The following is a 22,226-nucleotide window of genomic DNA, read 5'->3' as shown; positions in this document are numbered from 1 at the left end:
AGATGGCTGGAACCCAATGGACAGGCCGGGAACAAAAGCAGCCAAGGAGGCTTCCCACTGGACAGGACGGCCCAGGAGACAAGACTACACTCCCGGAGGCTGATCATGTCCCCTCATTACCAGACCTGCTGCTCAGGCCCAAACCCTCTCCCTGTCTCAGGCTGCCTCCTGTATACCCATGCCCACCATCACATCCCACCCATCCTGCTATGCTCTCTTAGGTCTAGCCTCTCCCTCCCAGCAGGAGAGCCCCTGGCCTCTGGCCTCATCCCTGTAACTCACTCTCCACATGAGCCCCATCCATATGTCCGGCACTTGCTGAGCCCCTGGGGGAATTTCCCACAATACAGATACAACCAAATAATGCCCTGCTTACAGATGTTTTATGGCTTCCAAATTCCTCTGCTGTCAGTCAAGGTCCTCCACACTCTGGCTACTTTTTTAGCCTTCCCGTGTACCTTCTTCAACACCCCCAAACCCACTACCTGCCCCAGCCCACCTGGCAGGACTGACTGCTGCTCCCAGAAAGCCCTTCACTCTCTCTTCATTCACCTTGATGATCAGTCCCATCTGGGCCTGGCATGCTCTATTACCCTGCCCTCAGGGACAAACTGCCCTCCCCCCGGCCCTGGTCAAAGCCCTTTTTTTTCTGCCCCTAAGGGCATGCTTCACAAAACTCTGGCTGCCTCTGGAGGACGCCCGCTCCCTGCCTCTTTGTGTACTTGCACTCTGTCATTCCCCTTGGTCGGCCCTGCTACACAATCAGAACACAGCACCCAAAAACATCTCTGTGGCCCCAATTCCCTCCCCTGCCACCAGGCACATGCTAACTGAACTGACTCCTCAGGCTTGTGACTTCATGGAGGGCAGCAATCAGGAACGAGACGTGCCAGGGCTAGGAGAGCCCTTGAGAGCCATTGAGAGCATGAGACCCAGCCCTGGGCCGCGGGGGCCTCTGTGAGGCCCTGAGCAGCATCTTCAGGACCAGGCAGGGTCCTGGGGGTGGAGCACAGGTTAGCTGGTGGCGGGGCCACTCACCTCAAAGATGAGGAGGATGCGGGTGTCACGCAGTATGCGCTCGTACGGATAGTCCTTCGTGTAGCCCAAGCCCCCGAGGATCTGCAGCGCCTCACTCACACACTGCCAGGCAGCTTCGGAGCTGAACACCTGTGGGGTGTCACACCGAATCCTTTCCAAAAGGAAGACCTACGCTGCAGGGAGCTGGGTGGCTGGGGAGCCATGGGAGGCACCAGGGTTTGGGGAGGAGATCGGCCAGGGAGGGACTTGAGGGGTGATGTGGACAAGTCCTTTGCCTTCCTTGACCACACTGGCCAGCTTGTGTTCCCCACCCCACCGTGACCTTCTGTACCTCTGGGCCCACCTTCATCCTATCTGCACCTGGCTTAGCTCCTGTTCCTTTAAAACCCACCTAAGATCTCCCCCTCCCGAGAAAACCTGACCTGTTCCTGCCCAGTCCCAGCGGCTGTGACTTCTTTCTGTCTGTGCACACTGTAAGTGCCTTGGGGGCAGACAAACTGCCATATTTAGCCCTAGGTTTAGTATCTGGAAGAAGCTGGCTACAGCAAACTAACGTCTGTGGTCACTGCTCAAGGGTGACAAGAAAACGAGATGATAAAACACATGCAAATGCACCCAGTACACAGCCTGCACCTAGAAAAGACTCAAACACGGCCCAAGATGCCCAACCTTTTATTATTATTATTATTATTTTTTATTTTTTCAGGGACCTTGCCACTTCAGGATCCCAACCTTTTAGGTAGACTCTCCTGCCCACACCAGGACGTTTGCTTCTGTAAGCTGCCATACCTCTCACCATTTCTCTCAAGAGCTCAATTCCAGAGATCAGCTTAAAAACAATTGTTGGGGGAACAAAGTAGGGTCCCCCAAAGGGTGGCCATCTTTTTTATTACAGCTAAAAAATGACACCCTCTACCCTGAACAAAACAAAAGCAAACTCTATTATCTACTTCAACCAAGTAAGATGCTCTTCCCACCTCAGCCTCTCAGGTAGTTGGGACTACAGGCATGTGCCACCATGCCAGCTAATTTTTGTATTTTTTGTAGAGATGGGGTTTCACCATGTTGCCCAGACTCATATACTTTTTCTTTTTTTTTTTTTGAGATGGAGTTTTGCTCTTGTTGCCCAGGCTAGTGTGCAATGGCACAATCTTGGCAACCTCCACCACCCTCCCCGGGTTCAAGTGATTCTCCTGCCTCAGCCTCCCAAGTAGCTGGGGTTACAGGTGCCTGCCACCACGCCTGGCTAATTTTTTGCGTTTTTAGTAGAGATGGGGCTTTACCATGTTGGCCAGGCTGGTCTCGAACTCCAGACCTCAGGTGATCCACCCACCTTGGCCTCCCAAAGTGCTGGGATTACAGACGTAAGCCACCACGTCCTGCCATATGCTTAGTTTTTAAGACAAAGTTTTGATACCAGAAAGTAGGAAGGCCATAAACTAAGGAAAAAAGAAGTCTTTCTCAAGCAAGGCAGCTGCAATGTTATTACTCTAAAAGGATGTTATCATAACGGTCTCCTTCTGCTATAAACTGCTGATCCACTGGCTCACCAGACACTTCCCCACTGCTGCTCCCCACTGCTTGCCTATCCCTGGAGTGCTACACAGGGCAAGTGTATCGCAAATACTGGATCAATGACAGGAGGAAGATGACAGGCAACAGCATGGGCTTGAAAGGTCACAGTGAGGGAGCTTTCCCAAGCCTCCCTCCAGCACCAGCTCTCTGGCTATGCCGGGGTTACCTTCACCATGGCCGCCTCGATGGAGCAGTCGGGAAAGCCCGGTTGGTCCAGCATCCCTGCTGTGAGGTAGGTCATACTCTCCATGACGTAAGCCTTCTGAGCCATCAGTGCAAATTTCTCCTAGAGTGTTCAGAAAAAAACACGAGAAGCAATTTGCATGTGCTGAGAGCCAAATCTGTGAAACAGGACAGAAGGTAATTAAGTCAGAAGCCTCAATGCCCAAGAGAAGCAAGCCCAGTGACCAGTGTTAAATAAAGCCTTAACTAGTCGTCTTCCCAAATCACCACAGAAGAGTCACCAGTACAGAGACATCAAAAGAACACACCGTTCACGTCACACAGTGAAATGCACAAATACAGTACTCAACCGTCGGTACCTGAATCAATCCAAATTCACTGAGCCTCTTGTTAAACTGTTTCCTTGTGCAGGCGTACTCAGCAGTCATTTCTGAGGAAGAGCAGAGTTATTAGAAAGAACTGGAACATTTCTGTTGTTCAAACATGATTTCCTATGGCCATCATCCTTATCCTTCCCACAGGCGGGCACTGTGAGAAGCGTGTCTGCTGAGATCAAATACCCCAGAAGCTAGCACCCCCACTTGCCAGCACCCGTGGGTCAGAGAAGAACCGCCCCTCCTCATGGCACCCACACACAGAGTTTGGCATCAGATACAGGCTTGAATCCTGGCCATGGTTCTTACAGCCTGTGCCTTGGGCCAAGTGTGACACCTCCCTGAATACCATCCCACACCTCAGAGTCACTGTGAAGATGCAATCAGGTGGAAGGTGGAGGGCGCCTTGCACAGAGCCAGGCACAGAGGCCCCAGACAGAGGTGGTCCAGGCTCACACCCAGCGCAGTGTTCCTGACCAAAGCAGGTGGGGCCGCCTGGCTTGAATATTTGAGCTGGGGCTTCCAGGCGTGTGGTTGTGACAAAGTGCTGAGCTCTAAGGGCCCATGAGTGACATGGTGCCTCCCCCAGGCAGAAGCACTCCCATCCCGCCCGTAGCCATGTTCTCCACAGGCTCTCCCAGGTGTGGTGCACTCAGGAGGTGAAGAGGGCCGAGCCCCACTGAGAGCCCAGGCAAAGGAGCTCCCCGGAGGCCTTGTGCCTGAGTGAGAAGAGCCCTGAGCCTGGAGCCTGACAGCTTTCGTTCTGGGTCCAGGAGCATGGCCCGCAACAAATCACTTGCCCTCTCTTGAGTCTCTGTTTTCTCATCTCTAAAATGGAGGGAAGCCAAAACAGGCCCAGAGCCTGGCATCAAAGAGGAGCTTCATAAAGCACTTAGGGGTGTGCTGCCCCGGGTACCCCCATTTCCCCACAGATGCTTCCACCACAACCAGAATGGTTACAGGGCTGTTCTAAGTTCACTGGCAAGGAAAAATGGAGGTTTGGGGTATCCTAACAGAAGAGAACAAAAGAAAGATCCAGGGGCCCAGGCACCTGGGTTCCAAACCTGACTCTACTCCCTACCCACTGTGCAGTCACCCAGAAGACACAGACCTTGGGAACCAGAGGCTGTGTATCCTGGAAGCCTGGCTCTTGGTGTGTGCTCACCAAGCAGCTCTGCTCCTACTGGTCGGTGGCAACCTCTCACCCCAGACAGAAAGCCTGTTCCCCAATCCCCACCCCTACCCCAGAGAGAAAGCCTGTCCCCACATCGGCATCACCCATGTGGAGATGAAACAGAGGAATGTAGATGACGACAAACCTCAGGGGCAGGCTGAGGAGACCCTCTGGTCTCCACAAAAGCCTAGGGACCAAGCTTGGGCTGGACCCTCAGTCTAGGTGGCCTAGTTCAGCACCGGCCTGGAATGGGCCAGGGGAATGGCAGAGCCTCCAGGGCTGAAGCTGGGGAAGCGGGGGGTGGGGCACAATGGGCCTTGTCCCTAACTTACCTACCAATCAATCTCTTGAGCATCCCAGCCACGGCGCTGCCCATGCTGAACCGGCCGCTGTTGAGGATGTTCATCGCCACCTGCAGGGAGAACAGGGAGAACCCAGGGGCCCTGAAGGAGGCAGCAGGAGGAGGCCACAACCAGACCAGGCCAGGCAGATCAGCTTGCCTTCCCTCAAGCTGGGAAAAAGCACTGTCCTAACGCCTCAGAACAAGGTAATTCAGTCACCGTTACAGCTCTACCAACGTCCCCGCACACAAGACCACTGAACATTATTCCAAAGGAACATGCCAGAGCTGGGCATGGGGGCTCCCACCTGTAGTACCAGCATTTTGGGAGGCCAAGACAAGAGGATTGCTTGAGCCTAGGAGTTCAAGACCAACTTGGGCCAAACAGAAATTCTACTTTTAGATATAAATTAAAATAACTGAAAAAGTATTTCCACATAAAAACTTGACATGAATGTTCATAAGTAGCATTACTGATAGCAGCCAAAGTGGTAACAACCCCAATGTCCATCAGCTGATGAATGGATGAACAAAATGTGCTATCTCCACTCAAGAGAACAGAATTCAGCCATAAAAGGAATGAATTACTCATTCATGCTATGAGAGAGATGAACCTTGAAAACATCATGCTATGTGAGAGAAGCCTGTCACCAAACCGGATCTTGCATATGACTACTTTTCTATGAAATGTTCCGAAGAGGCAAATCCATAGGGACATAAAGTAAAAGAGTAGCAGCCAAGGGATTGGGTAAGGGTCATACTGGATGGTACAACATTTCTTTTTGGGGTGAGGAAATGTTCTGGAATTAGACACAGGAGATATTTGAACAACATAGTGAATATACTAAAAACCACTGAAATGATACGTTTTAAAATGGTGAGTCCTTTGTTGTATGAATCATCTCTTAATAAAAATAGTAAGTCTTAGTCCAAAAAGAAAAGAGTAGGGCAGGGATGCAGACCAGGGTTGTGGGACACAGAGTTTGAGATCCACCAGAACCCACAGGTTGCTTTCTCACACCCACTGCAGAAGGGAATCCTAGCCTTCGCTCGAGGCGAATAAGGACTCAGACGTGAAGGAAGATTCCCAATCCTTACCATACACTTCTTCTAGGAGCCAGCCAATTTTCCAGTCTCAATTTGGCCAATTTCCCAACAGATAACCATGCAAAGTCACTTGCCATGCACAGGCTACTCTGCTACGAGCAGGGACAGGGCAAAAGCTGGGGGCCGACAAGCTGCACTCATGACACTACCTGGTACTCACAAGGGGCTGTGGCTGGCAACTCACCTTAAACCCACCTCCGACCTCTCCAAGGATGTTTTCCACAGGTACCTTGGTGTTTTCAAAATGGACTTCACAAGCTGAAACACATGAAATTTAAGATCTCATCTGATAATGCAAACCACTCTGCATTTGACCTGCAAGCAGGCAATTCATCCATCCGTCCGTCCGTCCGTCCGTCCGTCCATCCATCCATCCATCCATCCATCCAATGTTTGGTAGGACAGTAGAGAAAGACAAAGTTCCTATCTTTGTGCAGCTCATACTTTGATTAGGGAAACAAAAGCTATAAACAAAACAATGTAACATTGTGATCAGTGCTATGGATGAAATAAATAGGGCATCACGATAAAGAGAAATGGAGGTTGGCAAGGGGGTGGATAATAATATTTTTATTAAGGGCTATGTCAGACTTTTCTAAGGTGATATTTAGCAGAAGTTTAAGAATGAAAACAGTCAGGGATATAAAGAGCCAGAACAAGCAAAGTGAGAAAGAGAACAGCATTTCCTAAAGCCTTAGGGTAGACTGGGACCACTGGTCTCAATTCTTAACTCTAACACAATCACACCCCTGCAATCTAACGGTAGCACTCTCCCACTGTAAGGAGGGATGGACCTCCCTCCCTTTCCCTGCCTGCTAGGGCCATGTGACTTCCTGTGGCCACTAGAATGAGGCCAACATGAACAGAGGACTTAAATGTGCTTTCAGGTCGGGTATGGTGGCTCATGTCTATAATCCCAGCATTTTGGGAGGCAGAGGCAGGAAGATCATTTGAACCCAGGAGTTCGAGACCAGCCTGGACAACACAGCAAGACCTCATCTCTATTAAAAAAAAAAAAAAAAGTGTCCAGGTACAGTAACTCACATCTGTAATCCTAGCACTTTAGGAGACTGAGGCAGGTAGATTGCCTGAGCTCAGGAGTTCAAGACAAGTCTGGGCAACATGGTGAAACCCCATCTCTACAAAAAATAGAAAAATTAGCCGGGTGTGGTGGTGCACGCCTGTAGTCCCAATTACTTGGGAGGCTGTGGCAGGAGAAAAACTCGAACCCAGGAGGCAGAGGTTGCAGTGAGCTGAGATGACAGCACTGCATTCCAGTCTGGGTGACAGAGAGAGACTATGTCTCCCACGACAAAAAAAGTGCTTATATGGCTTGGCTTGGCCCCTTAGGTGCTTATGATCTGCTCTAAGAACAAGCCCCCAGATGGACCTGAACCCAACCCACATCCTGAAGCAGGCTGCCAGGCACTGCAGACTGAGACAACTAAAGGCTGAGGACTGTAAGCTGAGCTCTAAGGTGGTAAGGTGGTCTGTCCGTTAGGGCAGCTACAGCAGGGGATGACCAGCAGGTCTTCAAGTGAGCAGCACTCAGCTGTGGGTACAAAGACAAAGCCCATGTGGCATTCTTAGTTTGATCTTTTTAAAATGCTTAAAAAAAACTGAAAGTATTTAAATCTCATTTTATCTTGCTATTTGGACAGAGTCAAGGGCCAGTCTCCCCCTTACACACATACACACACACACGCACACACACACACACACATGCACACACGAGCTACTTACTGTTGGAGCCCCGAATGCCTAATTTATCTTCAGGTTTCCCATTAGTGACTCCACCAAAGTCTCTTTCTACTATGAATGCTGTGATTTTGTCTTTCACTGATCCATCAGAATCAACTACCTCGGTCTTTGCAAACACAGTAAAAATATTGGCCAGTCCTCCATTGGTAATCCAGACCTGAGGACAGAAAGGAGGACTTTGGAGAAAACCAAACCCCTATGTGACCCATCTCAGCTCTGTCTTTGTCGATCAGTCAGACCTCAGGCCAGACATGCAGGGTCCTTGGCTCTGCAGAAGCCAACCAAGCATGAGTGAACACAGGACAGGGCTCAGCCCAGTTTGCCCAGACCAAGGATTTTCCCAAGGGACATGGATGGCCAGGGTGGAGGTGGAGGGGGGAAAGAACATCCAAAGTTGTCAAACAGCTCAGGTTCCACCGCCAGACAACTGCATTTCTTCAAGAAAGAAAGGGTTTAATCATTTCTTAAGGTATACATATATCAAAACATCATGTTGCACATCTAAATACACACAACATTTATTTGTTAATTCTAAAAAGAAATGAAAAAAGAGAAGGCAGGAGGGTGGTGAGGAGGAGGAAAGGAAACAAAGGGAGTTAGAGGCAGAAACAGACTCCTTAACAAACCGCAACAGATGGGACTCGTATGGATCTTAATTCAAGCACATAGTTAAACCAAAAAAAGGTATGAGGCAATCAGGGATATTTGAATGCTGATAGATGTAAGAAATTATCAGCTGGGCACAGTCGCTCATGCCTGTAATCCCAGCACTTTGGGAGGTCGAGGTGGGCAGATAGCTGGAGCCCCAGAGTTTGAGACCAACCTGGCCAACATGGTGAAAAAAATACAAAAAAAATTACTCTACCAAAAAAAATACAAAAAAAATTAGCTGCATGCCTGTACTCTCAGCTGCTTGGGAGGTTGAGGTAGGAGAATCACCTTAGCCTAGGAAGTTGAGGCTGCAGTAAGCCAAGATTGTGCCACTGCACTCCAGCCTGGGTGACAGAGCAGGACCCCATCTCAAAAGAAAAGAGAAACTATCAATTTTTAAAATGTGATAAGGATATTACAGCTTTGTTTTTATTTAAAAAAACAAACAAAACTCTTGTCTTTTAGAGAGGCATGCTGTGATTGTTACCATGCGATCTGGAGGTAGCAATGCTGCTGGAAGAGGCACAGTGGCCATGAGCAGGTGACTGCCGGAGTTGGGGCCAGCCAGGCACACAGAACATGTCTGAAATTTTGTGTAACAAAAAATTTAAAGATTTTTCGGGTTTACAGGCTGGGCACGGTGGCTCATGACTGTAAACCCAGCACTTTGGGAGGCCGAGGTGGGCGGATCACTTGAAGTCAGGAGTTCAAGACCTGCCTGGACAACATGGTGAAACTCCATCTCTACTAAAAATACAAAAATTAGCGAAGAATGGGTAAGCCCAGCTACCAAGGAGGCTGAGGCAGGAGAATCACTTGAACCTGGGAGGCAGAGATTTCAGTGAGCTGAGATCACACCATTGCACTCCAGCCTAGGTGACAGAGACTCCGTCTCAAATTTAAAAAACTAAAAAAAATCAAAAACAAACACATAAAAGCAGCTCAAGAAGGCAGTCAGTGCTACAGCAGCAGGTACAATCCCTGGTGTGTGGAGAGTGCTCACTCAGTGGCAGTGAAGGTCGTGACTAAGATCCTGACGTGGCCATGGGGAAGGAGCCCTACCTTGGAGCCATTGAGGATGTAGTGCTTCTTGTCTTCACTTAGCGTGGCTCTGCTCTGGACTGAGGCTGCATCGCTCCCACTGCAGATGCAGAAAGATGTGGTCAAGGGAGAATACTGGGAATAAATATGAATGCTTTTGAGGGCCTGAAAATGGAGGTTCTAGTACTTTTAAGAGGTCAGTGAACTTTTAAAATGAAGGGTCAGATAACATATTCAGCTTTACAAGCTACAGGATGTCTGTCTCACCTCCTCAACTCTGCTGCTATTAATAGAACATGAGGCCGGGCATGGTGGTTCACGCCTGTAATCCCAGCACTTTGGGAGGCTGAGGCAGGTGGTTCACGAAGTCAAGAGATTGAGACCATCCTGGCCAACATGGTAAAACCCCATCTCAACTAAAAATACGAAAATTAGCTGGGTGTGGTGGTGCATGCCTGTAGTCCCAGCTACTCAGGAGGCTGAGGCAGGAGAATCGCTTGAAGCCAGGAGGCGGAGGCTGCAGTGAGCTGAGATCATATCACTGCACTCCAGCCTGGCAACAGAGCGAGACTACATCTCAAAAAAAAAACAAAAAACAAAAAAAAGAACACAGCTGAAGACAATTTATAAAACAATGGGCATGTTCCAATAAAACTGGGCTGGGCGTGGCGGTTCATGCCTGTAATCCCAGCACTTTGGGAGGCTTAGGTGGGTAGATCACTTGAAGTCAGGAGTTCGAGGCCAACCTGGCCAACATGGTGAAACCTCATCTCTACTAAAAATACAAAAATTAGCTGGGCATGGTGGCACATGCCTGTAATCCCAGCTACTCGGGAGGCTGAGGGAAGAGAATCACTTGAAGGCGGAGGTTGCAGTGAGATGAGATCGTGCCACTGCACTCCAGCCTGGGTGACACAGCAAGACCCTGTCTCAAAAACAAACAAACAAACAAAACTTATTTATAAAAAACAGGCAGGAGGCTGGATTTAGCTGACCTTTGCTTCAATACATCACGTAAAAAAGTGGCAGTGAAAACAACTTGGGCTTAGGTTTAAACATGGAAATGGGTGCTTGCGATGGGCTCATCTGAGGTCCTGTGAGGATGAGTTGTGGGCACCCCAGGAAGGATGGCTGTTCCCAGGTTCCCACGCACAGTGAAGCAGGATGGAGGATGGTCCAGGTGATGGACTTATCATCGGAGTCCCGAGTCCTGCTGCAGCCCTGCTCCATCCAGCAGATCACACAGCCTCAATGAACCTCAGCCCCTAATGTGTAAGCAGGAACAGTACCACCCACGCTACATATTCTGAAAGGTGCTTTGAAGCCTGAACGTTATTACTGTATTGTACATCAAGGTGTGTTATAAACCACAAAAATTTATTTAGTAAGTGCTGTCAAGCATGGTATCTTACTTGCAAGTCTCACTGGGACAGAGAAATAAGGTCAAGGTAAAAGGAATGGCAAGAACAGTTGCTGAGTTGATTCTCTGCAAGATTTTGGAAAGAAGGAAAAGTCAGCTACTCAACAAAACCAACACCCCCTTGCCCCAGTGAATCTTGGGCAATGTCACAGCTGCTGAGGGATAACATTTTGTGCAGGGACAGACCTGGCTGGCTCCGTGAGGCAGAAGGCTGCAATGTGCTCCCCGGACGCCAGTTTAGGCAAGTATTTGGCCTTCTGCTCCTCAGTGCCGGCCAAGATGATCCCCTAAACAGAACAGACACAGACTAATGTCAGCTGTGGGGAGAAAGGAGAGCATGAGGTGTGTTTGTGAAACATTTCCTTTCTGAGGCAAATATTTACTTCAGGCAAGAGAAGACAGCAAGAACTCAGAGGAAGCGGCCACAGGCAGAGCCCAGGGAGCCAGGCTGCTGAGGAGACTGTCAGGGGCCCATGTGCCAGCGCCGTGAGCCTCAGAGACCCACAGTACTTTGCAGTCTGTGTCCAAAACTTTCATATCAGTTCCTTCATTTCCCAGACTGGTGGTCTTGGGCAAAGGATATCCCTTTCCAAAGAAACCCTCCTCCATCTTATCATCCACAAACTGGGCCACTCCCACCCACTGGCAGGGTGGTCTGGATGATGAAATGTGAAGACACAGGAGCACTGGAACCAAGCCTATCTTAAAGAAGGTGCTCAATGTCAGGGCTGTCCCACCTGCTGCCCTCCCAGTGCCACATAGACAGGCCCCCTCTTCATCAAACATCTGCATGAATGCGTGTGCTCTCTGGGGTGGGGGAGCCAAGCATGGTGTGCATTCAGCTCTCTTTGATGTCAACATTAAGCAGAAATAATCTGAGTAATGAGATTGCCAGTAAGGGCAGTTAGCCCTGGGCCTGCCCTAAGGTGCTCAAGACCAGTGGGGGGAAGGCGGCTTGCATAAAGAGTGGGGGCACGCTCAGGCTGAGGGACGAGGGCTCAGGAGGGGAGACCACTTCCAGCCCAAGGCGAAGACAGCAGCACCCCACCTGGGCCTTGAAGGGTGGATCAAAGGCAATGGGGACAGGAGGCAGATTCAAAAGGAAGGGACATGCAACCCAAGGGCCACTGCGCATGTGGGCAGTGTGTGGGGACTGAGCACCACGAGGTGTGGCCAGAGTGAGGGAACTGAAGGGCAGGACTGCACGTCAGATATCAGGCCCGATTCAGAGGGAGCAAGCCTCTAGCCTCTATGCCACCATGTGACTCCAGAAGACCTACAGAGAGCACCACAGAATCCCTAGACACCTGACCTTGAGGCCGATAGCCTGGTGCGCTGCCAGGGTCACAGTAATAGACCCATCCATGCTGATGATCTCCCCTAGTCGTGAGTACATGGTGTTGGAGAGGCCCAGGCCACCTAGGAGACACGGACCAGCATCAATCACAGCCCAGCCCCAGATTCCTCCCATTAAGCCTTCATTGTTTTTTTTTTTTTCTTCTGATTATAAAGTAATGCCAGATCACCATATTTTTTTTAAAAAAATCACAATACAGGCCGGGCATGGTGGTTCACACCTGTAATCCCAGTACTTTGGGAGGCTGAGGTGGGCAGATCACCTGAGGTCAAGAGTTTGAGACCAGCCTGGCCAACATGGAGAAACCCCGTCTCTACTAAAAATACAAAAATTAGCTGAGTGTGGTGGCGCGTGCCTGTGGTCCCAGCTACTCGGGAGGCTGAGACATGAGAATCACTTGAAGTTGGGAGGCAGAGGTTGCAGTGAGCCAAGATCACACCACTGCACTCTAGCCTGGGCAACAGAGACTCCGTCTCAAAAAAAAAAAAAATCACAATACAGAAAGGTACAAAGTAAACAAAAATCAAGGGCTGGGCACAGTGGCTCATGCCTATAATCCCAGCACTTTGGGAGGCTGAGGTGGGAGGATTGCTTGGCTCCAAGAATTCAAAACTAGCCTGGGCAATGTAGCAGAACCCCAACTCAACAAAATAAAAAAAAGTCCCAGCTACTTGGGAGGCTTAGGTGGGAGGACTGTTTGAGCCCGAGGAGTTCAAGGCTACAGTGAGCTATGATCGTGCCACTGCACTACAGCCTGGATGACACAGTGAGACCCTGTCTCAAAAGACAAAAAAGAAAAAAAATGCTCACAATCGTGTGCCCCAGAAAGTGCATTTCTGTGTATATCCTTCTATCCACACTTTTCCTAGACATACAAGCATATGTAGATACATACTTTAAATATGAAGATATCTACACACACATCAAATCAATTAACACATAGCGAGGATCTTCCATCACAGTTGTAGGTCTTTATAAATGCAACAACTATAGTGTGTCCCACTGCCCAGTATCCAGAGGACTCCAGGACAAGGCTTCTCCACTGTGGCACTGTAACATTTTGGAATGGATTGTTTTCTGTTGTGGGAGTCTGTCCTGCAGATTGTCAGATGCTTAGCAGCATCCTTGGCCTTTATAACTTTATATCCAAAAGGCCTGAGGGTAAACACAAATGGCACATGTGTGTGGTCTATCCCTTTGAACCATTTTCTACCTCGCCTTCCACACACTGCTTGCCTGTCCCTTTAACCTCTGCAGAATTCAGGTGACCAACTCGAGAAAAAGCATAAGGGAGGCAAGTTGTAGTGACTGGCTAACTCTAATAAGGTAGAACCGTCACTTGGGAACTAAAAACATCACTAGGATGCTCAAAGAATTACAGGGACAGTCCATAGCACAAAGGATGCTGCTCAAAGGTTCCCACTGGTCCAATCTCCCACCTTGATGTGCTTTGCACTCTACAGCCAGCCAGACCACATGTCTCATTCCTCTGTGCTAGGATAAAAAGCACTGGACCCGAGAGCACTTCCTCCCTACAGGTCCCTCAGTCAGTCCACCCCTACTATGTAACCCATGACAGAAGGTGTCATCTATTCCAGCAACTAGACCTTTTATGGACAAATTCAGAGTGCTTTCTTAAGAGCTAAACTGGTTGGGTGCTTGTTTGCTTGACTTACCATATTCTTCGGGGACTTGCAGCCCAAAAAGGCCCAGGCTCTTCAATTTCTCCAAAGTTTCATCTGGGATTTTCCCTTCCTGGTCAATTTTTCGGGAGTCCACTGCCAAGAGGAAAATCTTGATTAAACAAATATAAGCTATGTTTCCACAAATATAAGTAAACAGGACAGTGTTTATATATTGATAATATATAATCCCAGAATAGAAATTTTTTCAAAACTAGAAATTCTGTAGTCATGGTCATTTGGCCTGTGTTCAATTTTATGTAATTAGCCCAGGAAAAATTTTATTTTTATATATTTATTTAGAAACAGGGTCTCACTCTGATACCCAGGCTGAAGTGCAGTGGCACAATCATAGCTTATATAACCTCAATCTCCCAGGCTCAAGTGAGCCTCCTGCCTCAGCCTCATAAGAAGCTGGGACTACAGGTACATACCACCACACCCAGCTAATTTTTTTTTTTTTTTAGTAGAAACAAGGTCTTGCTATGTTACCCAGGCTCGTCTTGAACTCCTGAACTCAAGCAATCTTCCTACCACAAAGTGCTGGGATCATAGGTGTGAGCCACCACGCCTGGCCAGAATTAAACTGTTAAAAGCTGTCAGAGCTAGGTGGTGTTCTATTTGTTGATCTGGGTGCTAGTCACAGGAGTGCTTTTGCTGTGTAAAACAGCAGCAAATTATACATTCATGGCATGTAAATTTTTCTATAGGCATGTTAAACTTCATTTTTTCCCTCCTCCTTCTAGACCTCATACTTTTTTTGGCTAGTATATTCTAGGAAATGAGAGAATAAATATGCAACTCTCAGAATTATACTAAAATGTTCAGCTAGATAGCCACCTCATGGCAGTATCTGGGCCAAGATTTACCTCACTGTCAGAGGCCATACTGCTTTCAGCACAATCCACCAGTTCTGAGACAGTTTAGCCTGTTTAACACCAATTCATTTATTCATTCAACACTCACATTCAGCCTGCACTCTCAGCTACTTGGGAGGCTCAGGTGGAAGGATCACTCGACCTGGGAGGTTGAGTAAGCTATGATGGCACCACTGCACTCCAGCCTGAGCGACAGAGTGAGATCTCGTCTCTAAAATAAAAATTCACATTCACTGCAGCAAAACTGAACAATCAATAGCATTAGGCCTATAACTACACACTTTTGTATGCATCAAGCCAATTAAAGTGTACTTCTGAATTGCTAATTAAACTTTATCAGTATTATAAATTGTGAAAAACACCATAACCTACACTTAAGAATTTTTGCATACATGGGTGACTAAGACAACTACAGATTTCCAAAAGTGCAGGCCAAACCCTTCATTTTTTTATCCTTTAACAACTTTATTGACATATATAATTGGCGAAGAATAACCTGCACATATTTACAATATATAATTTGTTGAGTTCTGGCATATTTGTCAGTGAAAACATCACAATTGAGAAGAAAACATTTCCTTTTCCACCAAAAGTCTCTATGCCCCTTTGAGATCGATCCATCTGTCCACCATCCCCAGGCAACCACAAATCTTTTGTCTATAGATCAGCTTGCATCTTCAAGTTTTATATAAATGAATCCATATGGTACCTATCTGTTTACCCTGGCTTCTTTAACTCAGGTCATGATTTTGAGATTCATCCATGTTTTTTCATGTATAAATACTTCATTACTTTTTGTTGCTCAGTATTCACTGTATGGGTGTACAACTGTTTATCTAAATTCAGTAAGCAGTATAAACACACAGAGCCAGAAGTTCAAAGAACTCTAAGCAAAATAAATGTGCAAAAAACTACATAAATGAATGTGATAATCAATTTTCCTAAAACCACTGAAAAGCAGCCCGAGATGAAAGAAACACTATGTACAAAGGAACAAAGATAAGAATGGAAGCAGACATCTCTTCTGAAGCAATACGAAGTCAGGAAGAAAGCAGAGCAACACCATTAATTGCCTGAAAGGTAAATCCTGTCAACACAGAAACCCGTTCCGATGAAACAGACTTTTCTTTTACTTTTTCTTTCCTTTTTTTTTTTTTTTTGAGATGGAGTCTTGCTCTGTCACTCAGGTTGGAGTACAGTGGTGCGATCTCAGCTCACTGCAACCTCTGCCCGCCAGGTTCAAGTGATTCTCCTGCCTCAGCCTCCAGAGTAGCTGGGATTACAGGTGCATGCCACCACATCTGGCTATTTTTGTATTTTTGGTAGAGACGGGATTTCACCCTGTTGGCCAGACTGGTCTCAAACTCCTGACCTCAGGCGATCCACCCACCTCGGCTTCCCTAAGTGCTGGCATTATGGGCATGAGCCACTTTGCCCAGCTGAAACAGACTTTTCTAGACATACAAAAGGTGAGAATATGCATCCCCTGCAGAGCTACACATCATGAAAAGTGAAAGGAAATCCTTCCCAGAGAAGAGCAATGGTAGCAAAAGTTCAAAGAACTCCAAGCAAAATACATGTGCAAAAAACTACATAAATAAATGTGATAATCAGTTTTCCTAACACCACTGAAAAGCAGCCAGAGATGAAAGAAACACTATGTACAAAGGAACGAAGATAAGAATGGAAGCAGACATCTCTTCTGAAGCAATATGAAGCCAGGAAGAGACTCTACAAGAGACATGAAGAGCCCTGGAATCAGCAAGTACATGGGTAACAAGATCCTTTTTTCCTATTTTTAAAAATTGCTGGCTGGGCACGGTGGCTCAAGTCTATAATCCCAGCACTTTAGGAGGCTGAGGCAGGTGGATCACTAGATCAGGAGTTCGAGACCAGCCTGGCCAATATAGTGAAATCCTGTCTCTACTAAAAAAATATAAAAATTAGCCGGGCATGGTGGTGCACACCTATAGTCCCAGCTACTCGGGAGGCTGAGGCAGGAGAATCACTTGAACCCAGGAGGCAGGGGTTGTGGTGAGCCAAGATCACGCCACTGCACTCCAGCCTGGGCGACAGAGTGAGACTTTGTCTCAAAAAAAAAAAAAATTGCTCTAAAAGATAAACCAACCATTTAAAAACTTGTAGGCCTTTTTGTAGACTTGAAAAGCTGATTATTAAATTGATGCAAAAGAAATGCAAAGGACCTGCAAGAGTCAAACCAACTTTAGACAAGAATAAAGTTGGAGAACTAACATTACTTGGTTCCAAGCCTTAACAGAAAGCTCAGTAAACAAGACAATGTAATACCTGAATAAAGATGGACAAATAGATCAGTGGAAGAGAATAGAAAATTCAGAGATAAACTCATACATAAATGGCCAACTGATTTTTGATAAAGGTGCCAAGTAGATCCAATAGGGAAAAGATAATCTTTCCAACAAATGTTGATGGAACTGGATAGCCATAAGCAAAACAATCCTCCTCAAACTTCACCTCACAACAAACCCCAAATTAACTCTGAATGAATCATAGTTCTAAACCTGAATTAAAACTATAAACTTTTTTTTTTTTGAGATGGAGTCTTGTTCTGTCGCCCAGGCTGGAATGCAGTAGTGTGATCTCAGCTCACTGCAAGCTCCGCCTCCCGGGTTCACACCATTCTCCTACCTCAGCCTCCCGAATAGCTGGGACTACAGGTGCCTGCCACCACGCCCGGCTAATTTTTTGTATTTTCAGTAGAGACAGGGTTTCATCATGTTAGCCAGGATGGTCTCGATCTCCTGACCTCATGATCCGCTCGCCTTGGCCTCCCAACGTGCTGGGATTACAGGCGTAAGCCACCATGTCCAGTCATAGTTTAGAAACTATGAAGTTTCTAAAAGAAAATACAGGCCAGGCTGGGCGAGGTGGCTCTCACCTGTAATCCAAGCACTTTGGGAGGCCGAGGCGGGCAGATCACCCAAGGTCAGGAGTTTGAGATCAGTCTGGCCAACATGGTGAAGCCCCTTCTTTACTTAAAAATACCAAAAATTAGCCAGGCGTGGTGGCACACACCTGTAATCCCAGCTACTCAGGAGGCTGAGGCAGAAGAATTGCTTGAACCCGGGAGGTGGAGGTTGCAGTGATTCGAGATGGCGTCTCAAAAAAAAAGAAAATACAGGCCAGGCATGGTGGTTCATACCTGTAATCCTAACACTTTAAGAGGCTGAGGTAGGAAGATCACCTGAGCCCAGGAGTCTGAGACCAGCCTGAATAACATAGTGAGACCCCATCTCTACAAAAAACTTTAAGAATTATTAGCTGGGCATGGTAGTGTGTGCCTGTAGTCTCAGCTATGCGGGAGGCTGAGGCAGAGGATGGCTTTGAGCCCAGAAGTTGGAGGGTTGCAGTGAGCTATGATTACACTACTGCACTCCAGCCCAGGCGACAAAGAAAGACCGTGTCTCTTAAAAAAAGAAAAAGAGGAAAAAAGGTATGTTTATGGCAACTTTTTTGGTGATAGCTAAAATCTGGATACATACCCCATGTCAATGAATACTTAAATGGATAAACAAATTTTGGTATATCTATAGAAAGAAATACGACTCAGCATTAAAAAGGAAGTACTACCGATACATGCACCATGGATGAAATTCAAAATTACGCAGAAAGAAGCCAGACAAAATCACACATAATTCCAGAAAATACAAACTAATCTATAGTGAGAGAAAACAGATCAGCAGTTGCCTGGGGACTCGGGGAAATAAAAGAGGCATGAGGAAACTTTGATGGGTAATGTTGACTTCCTTTGTTGTGCTGACGGCTCCTAAGGGGTACTCTCTAAATACAGTCATGTGTCAGGTGATTCCCTGTATGAACATCAGAATGGACTTACACAACCTAGGTGACAGAGCCTACTACACACCTAGGCTATATGGTATGGCTTATTGCTCCTAGGCTGCAAACCTGTATAGTAGGCTGGGCGTGGTGGCTCATGCCTATAATCCCAGCACTTGAAAGCTGAGGCAGAAGGATCACTTGAGCTCAGGAGTTGGAGACCAGCCTGGGCAACACAGTGAAACTCCATCTCACTGTAAATTTTTTGTTTGTTTGTTTTTTTGAGACGGGGTTTTGCTCTTGTTGCCCAGGCTGGAGTGCAATGGAGCGACCTGGGCTCACTGCCACCTCCGCCTCCCAGGTTCAAGTGATTCTCCTGCCTCGGCCTCCCAAGTAGCTGGGATTACAGGCATGCGCCACCACGCCTGGCTAATTTTTTTGTATTTTTAGTGGAGACGGGGTTTCTGCATGTTAGTCAGGCTGGTCTCGAACTCCCAACCTCAAGTGATCCGCCCACCTCGGCCTCCCAAAGTGCTGGGATTACAAGCGTGAGCCACTGCACCTGGCTTATTTTATTTTTTTAAGGAAAACAAAATAAAACAAAAAAGCTATACAGCATATTGCTGTGTGGAACACTGTAGGCAACTGTAACACAATGGGAAGTATTTGTGTATGTGAACACAGCTAAACATAGAAAAGGTACAGTACAAATATGGTATGATCATCTTATGGGACTACCATTGTATACATGGTCTGTCATTGACTTGAACGTCATTATGTGACACATGACAGTGTGTACAATTTATTGTAAATCAATTATACCTTAATTAGTCCTGAAAAAAAAAAAACAAAACCTGGCCGGACACAGTGGCTCACGCCTGTAATCCCAGCACTTTGGGAGGCCGAGGCGGGTGGATCACGAGGTCAGGAGATCGAGACTATCCTGGCTAACATGGTGAAACCCCGTCTCTACTAAAAATACAAAAAACTAGCCGGTCGTGGTGGCGGGCGCCTGTAGTCCCAGCTACTTGGGAGGCTGAGGCGGGAGAATGGCGTGAACCCGGGAGGTGGAGCTTGCAGTGAGCTGAGATCACGCCACTGCACTCCAGCCTGGGAGACACAGCGAGACTCCGTCTCAAAAAACAAAACAAAACAAAAAAAAAACCTGACAGACCACATAGGAAAAGTTTAAATAAAAGAACAAGAGACCATGGGAACTAAAAAAAGATACAAACAGGAAGATAACCACTAGGAAAAAAAGCAGAAATAAGTATTTCTAAATTATAAATTGTTTATATACAAATAAGCAACTTTTAAAACTAGCAACATATACTTTGTGATCACCAGGCATGAAATAAGAAACAAAAACAAAGCAATGTAATGACAGTTGACAATTTGGCACTTCTCAAAGAGGTTCTGGGGGACCTGAGCTGCTTCTAGGGGGTCCCACAGGGTCAAAACTAGTTTATTTTTTATGTCTTTTTATTTTTATTTTTTGAGATGGAGTCTCGCTCTGTCACCCAGGCTGAAGTGCAGTGGCGCGATCCCAGCTCAATGCAACCTTCACGTCCCGAGTTCTAGCAATTCTCCTGCCTCGACCTCCCCAGTAGCTGGGATTACAGGTGTGTGCCACCACACCCAGTTAATTTTCATATTTTTAGTAGAGACAGGGTTTCACCATGTTGGCCAGGCTGCTCTCAAACTCCTGACCTCAAGTGATCCACCTGCCTTGGCCTCCCAAAATGCTGGGATTGCAGCCATGAGCCATCACACCTGGCTTAAAACTATTCAAGATGTTATTTGCTTTTAAATTCTAATTCTCCGAAGACTGTACAGTGGGGTGCAGTGTAGTGTATTTAACGTTTTGGCTCAGAGTCCAATATGGAGCCCAAAGTACCATGTTCCCCAGAATTTATGTACGGGCTTTACATGAATAAAACTTGATCAAGGATTTGGAAAAATCTCTTAGGTTTGCATGTAAGTTACTCAAAGCAGTAAAAAAGGCTACTTGGATTTCCAGCAATATTTGTGCTTTTATTCTCGGCCATTACTTTTGGGGAAGGGTTATCTGTCCTGGTTGGTTTTGATAGAGGCCAGTTGTGGGAGGATGTGATTTTTCTGTTTCTAGCCGACAATGCCTCTATTTCCGTGGCACTACTAGCTGCCTACAGCTGTGGTTCCAGAGGGCCCTTTGTCCACAGTGATTAGCCTCCTCTTTGCATATACATGAAATAGGTGTATATTTGTATGTTCTTTTCTCTGCTTTGCCCTTGGATTTAACTTCCTTTTTGAATTCACATCATGGCAGTTGAATGAACACAGCTTTTATTCCAGCATTTGCTATTTATTCCAAGAGACCTTTGTTCCTGTCAGAGGGAGTGGGTTTGGTTTGCAGTGGTTTCTCTTTTTTTTTTTTTGGGTTTTTTTTTTTTTTTTGAGACAGGGTCTCACTCCTGTCACCCAGGCTGGAGCACAATAGCATGAACACAGCTCACTACAGCCTTGGCTTCCCAGGCTTGGGTGCTTCTCCCATCTCAGACTCCTGAGTAGCTGGGACTACGGGCACGCACCACCACGCCCAGCTAATATTTTGTATTTTTAGTAGAGACAGGGTTTCGCTCCATTGCCCAGGCTGGTCTCAAGCTCTGGGACTCAAGCAGTCTGCCCCGCTCAGTTTTCCACAGTGCTAAGATTACCAGTGTGAGTCACCATGCGCGGCTGGTTTCTTGTATATTTACATTTACATCTCTGCAAATAAGAAGATGACAGTTATTGCTGACAGAGCCCTATGTCCTGAAGTGTGTGTTTCTTGCTTTAAATGCATGTGTCAGGCTGGGCGCGGTGGCTCACACCTGTAATCTCGGCACTTTGGGAGGCCGAGGCGGGTGGATCACGAGGTCAGGAGTTCGAGACCAGCCTGGTCAACATGGAGAATCCCTGTCTCTAATAAAAATGCAAAAATTAGTCGGGCATGGTGGCGCGTGCCTGTAATCCCAGCTACTTGGGAGGCTGAGGCAGGAGAATCGCTTGAATCCAGGAGGTGGAGGTTGCAGTGAGCCGAGACCATGCCATTGCACTCTAGCCTGGCAACAGAGTGAGACGCCGTCTCAAAAAAAAAAAAAAAAAAAAAAAAAAAAAATGCATGTGTCAGGCCAGGTGCAGTGGCTCACACCTATAATCCCAGCACGTTGGATTACAGGCAGATCATTTGAGGCCAGGAGTTCAAGACCAGCCTGGCCAACATGGTAAAACCCCATCTCTACTGAAAATACAAAAACTAGCCAGGTGTGGTGGCACGTGCCTGTAATTCCAGTTACTTAGGAAGCTGAGGCATGAGAATCACTTCAACTGCAGAGGTTGCAGTGAGCTGAGTTCATACCACTGTACTCCAGCCCGGGTGACAGGGCAAGACTATCTTAGAAACAAACAAAAAAAATGCATGTGTGAAGATTATAAAAAAAGACAGTTTAAAAAAAAAAAAAAAAGGCTGCACAGCGGACTTTTCCAGAGGTTACGTGCACAAACAGGTATGAGAATCCAGCTGTCTTCTAATAAGCCAAACATTAAAAGGACTTGCACAACTTTCAACCAATACCACTCTTTCCACGAATTATTTTTCTTTTTCTTTTCTTTTTTTTTTTTTTTGGAGACGGAGTTTTGCTCCTGTTGCCCAGGCTGGAGTGCAGTGGCGCAATCTCAGCTCATGGCAACCTCCGCCTCTCGGGTTCAAGCGAGTCTCCTACCTCAGCCTCCTGAGTAGCTGGGATTACAGGCATGCGCCACCATGCCTGGCTAATTTTGTATTTTTAGTAGAGACGGGGTTTCTCCA

General features: G+C 47.0%; 1 protein-coding gene across 4 annotated transcripts in view; it reads right to left on the bottom strand.

The window, feature by feature from the left end:
* The window catches only part of ACAD9 (acyl-CoA dehydrogenase family member 9), a 35,636-nt gene that overhangs the window by 5,859 nt on the left and 7,551 nt on the right, over positions 1 to 22,226 (bottom strand). For all 4 annotated transcript variants that reach the window (XM_025374986.1, XM_025374987.1, XM_025374988.1 and 1 more), the window contains 10 exons: positions 13,698 to 13,799; positions 11,977 to 12,083; positions 10,851 to 10,951; positions 9,266 to 9,344; positions 7,535 to 7,709; positions 5,976 to 6,049; positions 4,681 to 4,756; positions 3,156 to 3,226; positions 2,780 to 2,899; positions 1,039 to 1,167 (listed from right to left, as the gene is read on the bottom strand). In XM_025374986.1, the coding sequence (XP_025230771.1) occupies positions 1,039 to 1,167; positions 2,780 to 2,899; positions 3,156 to 3,226; positions 4,681 to 4,756; positions 5,976 to 6,049; positions 7,535 to 7,709; positions 9,266 to 9,344; positions 10,851 to 10,951; positions 11,977 to 12,083; positions 13,698 to 13,799 (1,034 nt within the window). The remainder of the gene's footprint in view (positions 1 to 1,038; positions 1,168 to 2,779; positions 2,900 to 3,155; positions 3,227 to 4,680; positions 4,757 to 5,975; positions 6,050 to 7,534; positions 7,710 to 9,265; positions 9,345 to 10,850; positions 10,952 to 11,976; positions 12,084 to 13,697; positions 13,800 to 22,226) is intronic.

The sequence above is a fragment of the Theropithecus gelada genome, chromosome 2 (genome assembly GCF_003255815.1).
Source record: "Theropithecus gelada isolate Dixy chromosome 2, Tgel_1.0, whole genome shotgun sequence".
Lineage (NCBI taxonomy): Eukaryota > Metazoa > Chordata > Mammalia > Primates > Cercopithecidae > Theropithecus > Theropithecus gelada.
This window is presented reverse-complemented; position numbering and strand designations above follow the sequence as displayed.